Source organism: Myotis davidii, unplaced genomic scaffold (genome assembly GCF_000327345.1).
Source record: "Myotis davidii unplaced genomic scaffold, ASM32734v1 scaffold84, whole genome shotgun sequence".
Lineage (NCBI taxonomy): Eukaryota > Metazoa > Chordata > Mammalia > Chiroptera > Vespertilionidae > Myotis > Myotis davidii.
This window is the reverse complement of record NW_006295735.1, coordinates 1,126,109-1,137,724: the sequence shown is the minus strand read 5'-3', so window position 1 is coordinate 1,137,724 and position 11,616 is coordinate 1,126,109. Positions and strand designations below refer to the sequence as shown.

Genomic DNA, 11,616 nt, shown 5'->3' with positions numbered 1-11,616 from the left:
GAGTGGCAGCTGAGAGGCCGGCAAGTCAGGCGGGGAACGTTGGAGTCCTCTGTCACTGAAGCAAGCAAGCCTCCCTGTTCGCATCAGCTGCCTGGCTGCCGGCCACCATCTTGGCTGCCAGTTAATTTGCATATCTCGCTGATTAGCCAATGAAAAGGGTATCGGTCGTACGCCAATTACCATTTTTGTCTTTTATTAGATAGGATTAACAGGGCAGTTTATATGCCTATGAAAAGGTCACTCTCTTAGAGTATGTGGTATAACTACGAGAATGGAAATCTTATTTCCACATAACCTTGGATGATGCACCCAGGACTGGAGTACTGTGTGAAGCTCTGAGCACCCTACTCAAAAGGAATCAGGAACCCTAGTGTGGGTGTTTAGTTGGGAGAATCTGAGTTCTTTAACAAGATTTTGGGGAAGAAGGGAGCACAACATCTTTTGCCAAAGGATTGCATTGTTCTGTTCTAGGGAGGCGATACCAGCTGCTGGCTGGTTTGATGGTGTCCCTGCCCAGAGATGGGGGAAGGGGGCTGCTTGGAGCTGGTGGATTTCCTGACACTGGGGTTTTCACCCTACCGGTAGGGGGAACTCCTTGGAAGACTATTAAGCATCAGATAGTCCATGAGCCTAGAAATCTTTAAATTTCTTCTGAACTTAGGACTTAACAAATAGATATTTTTCAAGATTAATTACCATTTCCCTCTAAGGCCATTGTTCATAACTTTCTATAGTCACAGATGTGAGGCACATGAAAGTTACACTCCTCACGCTGGGAAAATGCACCTCAGAGGGGAGTGAGCACAGTTGGTTGACATATTTGCATTTTTTGTTTACTCACACACTCCTATATTATGAGTGTGAATTTTTATGACCATGTTTATATTGGGGAAACTTTTTCTAGTTGAGTACCCGGGATTGAAATCCAGGTCCAGAAAAAAACTGCTGTTCATGTTGACTCTGACTGTCTTCTGGTGGAACCATGGAGCTTAGGGGTGCCTAGGCGAGGGGGAGAGATCAGGGAACACACCTCTGTATGTAATTTTGCCTCTGTCATTGGAGAAGGTCTGGAATTTGATTGTCCTGTCTCCTGAGAGCTTTCTCTCCCTCTTTGGGTTCTGTTTTTGCTTTTCTGTTCTTATTCTTATGATGGTGACTTTTCTTTTTATTCTTCCTTTTTGCTCTGTACAGTTTCACCAACAGGCAGCTTTTCTTTTGTAGCTTCCCCTTTTTGCATGGATTTTACTTTCCTGTCTCTGTCTTACTCTTAGCTGTGTGATCTTGGGAATCTCTCTGATCTCTGCTTTTATTTCCTTACCAGGAGGGAGAAAAAAAGTGCAAAGAAATGTTACGACCTATGTCTGGAGGTCATTAAAAACATTAATTGCTTAAATTAAAATTAAAGGTTAAGTAAATATGATTTAAAAATTAAATTGTACAAATATGTATTAGTGCTGAGAATGGTTCTTGGCCCTAGCAGATTCGAGCTTTCCATGCCCTCAGCGATGAGCATCATTTATGATTTATTGACAACTCTTTCTAGCAAGACCTTGATCTTACACCTATTTGTCACTGTCTTGCATCTATCTGGTTGTGGATTGTGGTGTATGTGGTTTTGCTCATCAAAAATTCATTTGTTTGTTTCTCCCAGCCTCAACAATTCAAACCAAACAGGGCTCTTAGTTTCATGCTTCTGATTCTTCCCCCAGAGTTAGAGATGCCCTTTTTCTGTGGATGGCCCATGTCTGTAAAGTTACTTGCTCTCCCTGACTTTCTGGGACACCTGTTTTCTGACTCAGGGGACACAGTATTCTTTTAAACTGCCGTCTTATTGATTTGCCTGCATGCTTTTTGTATTTGTACCTGAGGGACACATGTAGCTTCAAGAAGAACATTCTTAAAATTGAATAAGGGAAGTATCTGAATACAGAAAGGGGATTCCTTGAGAATCTCTTCTGTGTCAAGGAACGAAGGCTAGGATGAAGGGAGTTGGGAGGATGAGGGCCACGAGTGCACGTGAGGAGAGTAGAATGGCAGGACAGCAGGGAAACAAAAGAGCACATGTGTGCAGGTGCTTATATGTGTGTAGGGTTATGTGAACACGGGAATGGCCTAGATCAGTATAATACTAGTGGCCCAGTGCACAAAATTCATGCAAAGGAAAGTGTCCCTCAGCCCAGCATGCACCCTCTACAATCTAGGATCCCTCTCACAATCCAGAACCACTGGCACCTAAGTGCTCACCTGCCTGCCTGATGGCCCTAACTGCTCTTCCCTCCTTCTCTGATCCCCCTAACTGCCTATCTGCTCTCTCCTCCAGGAGAGCTGTCCATATACTGTCCCTTCCTCTTAGCACCTTCAGATCCCAGTGCAGGAGTGCTGAGAGCTCTCTGCCGAGGCCCCGGCCCTGTCTTGATGCCTCCCTCTGGGCCAGGCAGTGTGATGGGCCTGCACACACCTCCACCATGGGGCTACCCCCATCCTAATAACCCCCTCCAGGCTGGGCAGCACGGTGGGCCTGCGTGCACCTCCGCAAGCAGCCTCATGTCTTGATGGTGCAGGTCCCCACCCTGTCCCCACCCACCAGCTCTTGTGCACATGCAGCCTGTTGAACAGTCATGACTGGGACACCATTAGGACCGATTATTTGATCCTTCTTCCCCTCTCCCCAAGAGAAGAAGGATCAAATAAAAAGAAATTGAATTTTAATTTACTTTTCCCATTTTATGTGAGTTTTCTCTCCTTTTTTGATTTCTGACAAGAAATTTATATGGAAAGTACATGCTTATGTATAGATACAAAAGAAATGAAAAAAGAGCTTCAACAGCTGAGCACTTAAGGATGCCCATGATAGGTTGTCAAGTGAAAAATTAAGTAGGGAGGTAGCTGCAAGTTATTGGTGATTTTTCCATCCTTTATGTTTCTTGTTCATTATATATTTTTTTGTTTTATAACATATATATATTATAAAATAAATATACATATATGTTTATATAGATATATGATATATGTAAATATTCTTTTAAATATATAAAACTGCATATTAAACAATGACAAGTGGGCTGCCATGTAACCTATTTTAGTAGAAACATCACAAGAGCCTCCCAGGTGTTGTGTGTGCCTGTGTGTGTGCATGTGTGTGCATGTCTGAGCATGCTCACGAGCTCACATATGTTTGTATGAATGAGGAGGAAGGTATGGAAGACTGTTCACTTTGAACCTCCATTTGGGGAATTAGGGACGAGGCAGAACCTTATTACTTTTAACTCTCCCACCCAGGGCTGAATAAAATGCATTAATAGTGTGGTAAACAATGTTTACTGATGATCTATTATTCATTTTGATAGAAATTTAAATACTGTGTTGGATTTTAAGCTCTCTGAGGACAGAAGTAACATTGATCTTTATAACTCATTCAGTCATTTGTTCATTCATATTAAGTGCCTGATATATATGCTGAGTGCAAACATATTTTCTTCAGTGTCTTCTACAGATGAAGTTTTTTTAAAAAGTAAAAATAAAATATATTATGAAAGTTCATTGTAGAAGTACCTAATCTATTCTTGTGGATCAGGAAGGCTTCCTAGAGGAAGTGGTATTTATACTGCAAACTGAAGAATACAAATGAGTTACTTGTGTGAGGTTGGGGCAGATTCTACATCCCATTTACATGGGAGAGTATGTGCAGAGGCCCTGAAGCAAGGAGGAAGGAACGTGGCTTGAAGAATGAGAACAGTGTGGCTGTCGCCTAGAGAATAAGAGGGCGATGAGTGGGGAGGAGGCCAGAAAGGGGTGTAAGGTCCGGATCATGCAGACCTTGCAAGTTGGAATAGAATCCTCTAACTTTTTATTTCAAAAATGTTCAAACATATACAAAAGTTGTGGGTATAGTAGACTGGATCACCTAGATTTTCAAATCGCCATTTTTCTATAGTTGCATGCGCTCTCTCTCTCTTTTACACACAAATGTGCACACATATTTTTTCTCTTTGCTGAACCATTTGAGAGTAAGTTAAGGACAGCATGTCATGTTAAGAAGTATATCGTGTTTAAAAACATGAATCTTCCAAAACCAAAGATTATCTCTGATATGATCACAATACTGTTATATAACTAAGAAAGCTAATACTGATCAAACACCTTTACCTAATATACAGTCCATATTTAAATTTCTAATTGTCTCAATACTTTGCTAACTTTTTTTAAAAACCCAAGGTCCAGTCAAGGATCATGCACTGTGTTTAGATATCTATTGGCATTTTGGGCCAAGGTTAGGCCAGTTATTTTGTAAAATGTCCATCAATTTAAATTTGATTATTTCCTCCTGAGGAAATTCAGGTTGAACATTTATAGCAAGAATACTATTGGGTGATATGAAGCACTGAGGACTACCTAACCTCAGGAACACTGATAGTTTCCATTATTGATGATGATAAATTTGATCATTTAATTAGGGAGATGTCCACCATTTGTCTCAATTGTAAAGATAAAATTTTTATTTTGTAAGAAATAAAGTAATCTGAAGGATGGTACCTTGAGATTCTGTATATATTCTGTTCCCCAACAATCTGTCACCCAGGAGCACTGCTGTGTCCCTCACCCAAGATAATGATGACTCTGGTGGTTGAAAAATGGTGATTTCCTAACTGCATAGTTTCCCTGTATTAGCTGGTAGTCTTCTGTGAAGAAGAGCCTTTTTTTCTCCTCCACCCTTTTAATTCATTATCAGTATGGACTTGTGGATTTTTAAAATCTGAATTTAAGATTTAATAGGCGTTCACCATCCATTTCTAACATTAATTATTCTAAAGTTTCAATTTCTCCCTACTTGGTCAGCAGGAGCCCTTCTCTGAAAGGTTTTTTAGAAATCTATGGGTTGAATGAATGAAATAATACTATGGAAGTGATGAGTAAATCTGTGCTTACCATGCCTTTTTCTCTTGAGAATCTCTGTGTCAATTTAACAAGGCTTTATTTTTATTTCTCTCTAGGTCTCATGGATTAATTGGCTCTTGTTCAGCAAGCCCCTAACAGATTAGTCATCCAGCCACATATAAAGACAAGGTTCGGTTTTAAAATTGCTCTGAAAATGATTAAAAGCCGTGTCTTGATGTAACGTTGTCAGGGGGCGACGAGCAGCTTCAGAATTTCCTCTCAATCCCGCAGCAGCTTGAGGAAGCCCCTGTCCGTCCAGGAGGCCTGCATGGCGAGCAGCCCCCACTGAAGGTGGAAGATGAGCGTCCCATTGGCTTCCAAGAAATCATATTACACTCAACTGCAGGACAACAGAAAGGGGGTGAAAAACAATAATGAGAGTCTCCTAAGTCTGGGTGATACTAATGCCAATCAGATCCTGGTGGAGGGCGGTCCCTCTCGCGATGAGTCTCAGACATGTGACCTGGCAGATGAAATTGGAAATGCAAATTCACATGAGCCAGAAAACAGAAGCCATTTCCATAACGAATTTCACTCACTTCAGGGCTTTGGGAAGGGATTGCAGGCTGGCCCCAGCAGCCTGAAGGATTTAAAATTGTCTTCGGCTGTTCGTAGGGAAATAAACGAAGAGCACACAATGCAGAGAGGCACAGCTCTCCTGCAGCCCGCGTGGAGTGGACAGGGACCAAGTCTGGCAGGCTGGAGGTCTGTCACGGGTGAGGCCAGTCCAGACGTTTTGACTCCAAGGGGCGCTGAAACTCCCCGACATGCTCCCAAGGATAAACTGGCAAAGACGCTGGACGACGCGGCACTGAGAAGGCACGCTTTGGATAGGGCGAGCAGCCCTGCTGCTGCAGGGGCCCAGTTCACGAAGGAGTGTGCCGGGAGCCTGACTCAGCCACCTCCACAGCCTGTCCCACTGGACCCCCCTGATGCCCCGGATGGCATGCCCAAGGGTGGTGAGGGGCCCCAGAAGACAGTGACATCCCACTCCCCAGGGACAGCTTTGTGTGTCATCCTAAACCATCTACCTCAGAAGCCAAGGAGACCACCTGCTTAGAGCCCCCGATGGAAGGAGCACATGTGCCAGAAGCTAGCAACGAGAGCACCCCACGCTCTGCCCAGTCAGAGTGTGCTCTGACTTCAGCACCCGAGGAAGCCCTGAGTGAGCCAGAAGCACAATTAGATCCGGAAAAGGGAGAGCCCAAGCCAGAGCTGAAATCTGTCCAACCCTGGGCCCTGCAGGAGTTCATGTCAGCCCGGGCCGAGTGTCTGGGATGTCCCAAGGAAGACAGCGTCTTACCCCAAGAGAGAAATTTGCCTGGCGGGGGAGCACAGCAAGAAGCCCCCACCAGGCCGGTCAGCAACCTGCCCCAGCCCCAGAGCAGTGTCCACACGCCTGGAGGGCCAAGAGGCAGGAGTGTGCAGGACCAGAGCGCCGTCCACCTGGCTGAGCAAGGTTCTCTCCAGACCTTCCCCAAACCTGGCCCGGCTTCCTTGCGAGCTGCTGATAATCAGCTCCACGGCAAAATTTCACCAGTTGCAGCTGGGAAGCTGCATGAAAGTTCATCCAGCAGCACGTCACCGGGTGATGGCCACGCAGCTTTTATTCCTCGTGCCCCAGCTGCCAGCGAGGAGAAAAGGGTGCTGAGCAGTGGGAGCAGGGCCAGTGCTATGGCTTTTACTTCGGATCCTTCTGTTGGAGAGAGCACAACTGGGGTCCCTGAGCCCCTTGACCCTCAGAGCAGCAGCTCAGAAGCCGGGGAAAGCAAAGAGGTCACTACATCTGTTGCTGAAAATGCAGTTAAGACGGAAAGTTCCACAGCAAGAACTGATTCTCCTCTCAGTGTCCCAACCCCTCTCCACCCAGAGACAACTGTCAGTGTGACCCACCGGCCCAGCGCCGGTCTTCAGGACTTGAGTATGTCAAGTGTGGACGCAGGGTCACCCTCAGGGCCACGGTTGGCTGCCCCACCTCCCACTGACAGCCTGCAGCTGTTGAACACCTCCCCCAAAGTGCCTGACAAGAACACCTGCCCCAGTGGGATCCCCAAGCCAATCTCCACACCTTCTGAGGGTACACCTTCCTCGCAGGAGGCACTGGAGAGCCACCGGGTTGAAAGAACAGCAGAAAGGACAGAACCCAAGCCCATCATTTTGCCCAAGCCCAAGCACGTGAGGCCCAAGATCATCACCTACATCAGGAGGAGTCCGCAGGCTCTCGGCCAGGTGGACACCTCGCTGGTCCCAGTGGGCCTTCCTTATGCCCCGCCCACATGTAACACGCCTCTTCCCAAAGAGGAGAAGGTGGCAGGCCGAGAGCTGAAGCCGGCTGCCAGCCTCTACGAGAAGTTCAAGCCAGACTTGCAGAAGCCGAGGGTCTTCAGTCCTGGGCTGATGGTATCTGGGATCAAACCCCCAGGACACCATTTCAGTCAGATTAGTGAAAAGTTTTTGCAGGAGGTAAGAGAATATCATTGTGATATGGGTTATAAGTTGAACACCTAAACTTTGTCACATATTTTCAATTGTGAAAACAGAATATTCTCCCTTTGGGAAGTCTCCCTTGATATACCTGTACAGAAATAATGCTTTTAATAGAGGAGGTTGTAGACAAATGGACATTTTTGACTGGAGAAGGTTGATGATCATAATGAGATGAATCTACCACCTGAGGAGACTCATGTAAATTCCACGCAATAGGATACACATGAAGTTAGATGAGCATGTGTTTAAATTGTCTTCCATGTTTAAATAAGTGAGAATAGTTCATCTATAAGCCAGGTCAATGGAAAAATAAGTCAGAAATAAATACGTTGTTCAAATTGGTCAGACTTCATCCTCTGAGGGGGATATCTCATATTCACACAAGTGAAGAACACAGTGAGTAGAAAATAGGCATGGGTCAAACTAATCATTACCTAACATTTAGTTGAGCACCTGCTATGCCATGTAATATATTTAACGTTTGTCAATCTTCAGCAGTCCTTACTGTAACGCTCTGGAGATTGGGATTGCTGGTTTTATCATTGTATAGATGAGGACACAGATGTGGAGAGTTATTCCTAACTCACCTAAGGCCACAGAACAAGGGCAGCACTCAGATGCTCTCCTAGGCCCTCACCCTTTCCTCTGGGTGCTGCCCCTTTAAGTAACTGGGTGCTAGGTGAGTCATCCTCCCAGAGCTCACGAAGAATATTGGCCTCCAGAAGCAATGTCCTGGCAGGCAGAGTGATCAATTAAAAGGAAAGCTGGCTCAGATCATTCCTATCCCTAACACCCTTCAGGTCTGCCCAGGCCACTCAGACCACAGGCTGGAGTCTGCAGGTGGCTCATTACCTCCTGACTGCCTCTCCTTCCTCTAGACTTCCTCTCTCCCTCTGCTGCCCCAGGCCTTTGCATTGCCCTCTACTTGGAATGTTCCTCCCAGATACCTGAATGACTATCTCCTTCACTTTCTTTAGGTCCCTTCAAATGTCATTTCACTGGGAAGGCTGTCTTTCCCCAGATCCCTTTCTCTAGGTTCTTTCTTATTAGAACTTATCTCTCCTATATACCTTTTTTGCTTTTGCTGCATTAACTAGAATGTGAAGTCCATGAGAGAAGAGACTTTCTCTGTCTTTTGTTCCCCACAGTGACCCCAGAGTTCAGTGCTTGGCATAAACACATAAATGTTGAGTGATAACTGATTTATGAATTCACATATGATGGATACAAACAGAAGTTAACCAAAGCTCCCTAGAGATAGAATAATCCAGTCCCAGGTTGGACTCTAGCTTGATTGATTGTATCAACAGTTTTACAGACTTTATTGATCATAGCAGGTGTCATCTCCGGCACAAAGCAAGTGGTCAATCCATTCTTAGCAGCACCTCTCCACCAAGGCTAGCACTGACCAGGTGCCCCAGAAGCTGGCCACCTGCCGGCCATGGTGCCAGCTATCAGCACCGAATCACGCTGCTGGCTTCCCGTCTTCTGACTCTGCGCCTGGAGAGGTTTCCCCCTCACACTTCTAGAGAGAGGATGCTGACCTGAGAGTTTAGGGGGGTCTGGTCTCTATGGTAGGGACTCAGCCCCATGCAGGGCTGCATGGTGTCCTGCTCTAAGTGCAGTGAAAGCATGCCCTGGCCAGAGGAACTTAGAGTCTGACCCTAGGCAGTGCCATCTCACTAACAATGGACAATTTGCCACTCTGGTTTATAGGTCAGGCTCTTAGATGGGTGACTGTGAATCTTTCTTAAATTACCAAAAATGTATCCCCTGGCCCTTGGCCTTTGCTCCTATCTCTGTGAAGCTCAGCAAGTCTCAGTCCTCTGGTCAGGCTTGGCGCGGGGAGATCCGAGGGCGACCTCCTACCACTGTGCCCCCAGCTCACGACAGAATATGTTTCTGACAAGATGCCACAGAAGTATTTATTTTTATTTATTTTAATTAAATTTATTGGGTGACATTGGTGAACATGATCAAACAGGTTTCAGGTGTGGGTTTATATGTTACAAGATCTGTATATTGCACTGTGTGCCCACCCCCAAAGTCAAATCTTCTCCTGTCATCATATATTAGGACCCACTTCTTCCTCTACTCCCTTCCCTCATCAAAAATACCTTCACAGAAATATCTAGAATAATCTTTGACCAAATATCTGGGTACGGTGGCCCAGATTAGTTGACACAATTAGACATCACAAGTCCTCTCCCTGGGCTGTCCCAATGTCTTCTCAGTGAAGCCTCCACATTTACCCATGGCTTCCCAGCCCAGGATCCCACGGAAAACAGCACAGGGCAATCACAAAGAGGGACAATCCTGTAAGAACTGATTTGTTTGTGTGCTTTGATGGATTTTAGGAATTTGAATGAAATCATGAGCATACTTCAGTTTGTTTTCAAAATAATTTCTCTAAAAATACTCAATTGGAGCTTTGTGCAGTGGCAGTATTATAGCCAATGAAGTTTATCCCAGGCATGATTATTGCTAATTGGGGAAAAAACTCCATTAGAGAAGGAGGAAAAATAACATTTTGGGTGGGTCTTTATGTGTTTTTCTCTGTGCAGTGATCCCTGTTGTGTTCTGTCAATAAAGATGAAAGATACAAGGAGTGTGAAGTTGTTTGTAGATTCCCCTGTTTTATTAAAAACCAGAGGCCCAGTGCATGAAATTTGTGCACAGGTAGGGTTCCTAGGCCTGGCCGGCAATCAGGGCCAATTTGTGGGGGGCCCCTGCTGGCATTTGTCTTGGCTGGCCTGGGGGCTGCGGGCTGGGGGCAGCTCCTACATTGAGCATTTGTCCCCTGGTGGTCAGTGTGCGTGATAGCGACTGGTAGTTCCACCAGTCATTCTGCTGTTTGGTCAATTTGCATTTAGGCTTTTATTATATAGGACTATTGGCCTGATGCACTAAAATTTATGCAAGAGTAGGCCTTCCTTTCCCCGGCTGCTGGCACCAGCTTCCCTCTGGCACCTGGGACCTGGGCTTCCCTCTTCTGGCCGCCTGTAGGCACCCAGGACCCAGGTTGGCTTCCCTCGGGCTGCCCGCAGGCACCCGGGACCCGGGCTGGCTTCTCTCGGGCCCCGGATTCATCAGGAAGGATGTCTGGAATGACATCTGGTCTAATTAGCATATTACCCTTTTATTATTATAGATGCACTGATTAGGCATCTGAGGCATATTTCTCACCTGTGTAAAGAATTTGTTATCTTACCAGTGACAAATTATCCAACAAAATGACAGGTATTGAAGTTACTGAAATCGTGATGACCATTTCCCAGGTGGATTTTGAGCCCTAAAAACTATGCAGTTTCAAAGAACTGAGTGATTACCGAGCTCAGCATATTGCAATCCTAAAAACCTGACAGATATAGGTTAGAAATGATTATAATTTCCTCATGTGAGCACCTGCTAAAAGCAATGTGCAGTGGCATCAAAATTTAGAAACAAAAATAAAAGAACAGAGAAAATATGAGCATAATATAAAAGTGAAAGATCAATAGTAAGAGAATTAAGTGGAGAATAGTAAACATTTTTATCAGAGCGCATAGGTATAATGTTCTTTTGAAGGAATGTAATTTGCTGTGGCCCCAGTTCAGCCGGTCTACAATAGCAATCATGCATGTTTTACAATGTGATTATGATAAAACTTTAAAGGCCTAATCTTTAGTTTCAATAATGTCAATTTAAGGAGAACTTGTATCTATTTCAACATTCAAAGAGTATCAATTTAAGAGCTTATCTCTTCCAACAGTTTGGCTCAGAGCTTCATAGACCCTATTAAAAATACTAGTATTGTTAAATGCTTGTGATTCCTGGATATGTATGACATAAAATATATTGTGATTTAGAGCAGAATTAATTAACAGATGTATTTTTCATGCATGGCCTCTGGCACTATTCTTTTTAAACTGAGAGGAAATAGATGATTGAACTGTCTTATTTTTTCCTTTTTAATGTGAAGAAACACTGATAACATGAACAGGCTCTGTGAGTTCAGAATTGCATACATGAAAGGTAGCCATAAGTTGTATTCTAGTCTAAACTGTTAACTGGAAAAAAGTAACAGGAATGTTACATTATTAAATTTAGGAAACAATAGAAAGCTGTTTTGTTTGTTTGCTGGATGCTTACTGATTTTGGCCATGAACAGACACAGTTCTAGGTCACTGATTCAGCAGCCAACGGACTCTCTCC

At 44.6% G+C, this 11,616-nt stretch overlaps 1 protein-coding gene across 1 annotated transcript in view; it reads left to right on the top strand.

The window, feature by feature from the left end:
• The window catches only part of MTUS2 (microtubule associated tumor suppressor candidate 2), a 529,958-nt gene that overhangs the window by 187,189 nt on the left and 331,153 nt on the right, over positions 1 to 11,616 (top strand). Inside the window, 2 exon segments of the mRNA XM_006770370.2 lie at positions 4,992 to 5,936; positions 5,939 to 7,398. Coding sequence (XP_006770433.2) covers positions 5,234 to 5,936; positions 5,939 to 7,398 — 2,163 coding nt within the window. The 5' untranslated portion in view covers positions 4,992 to 5,233.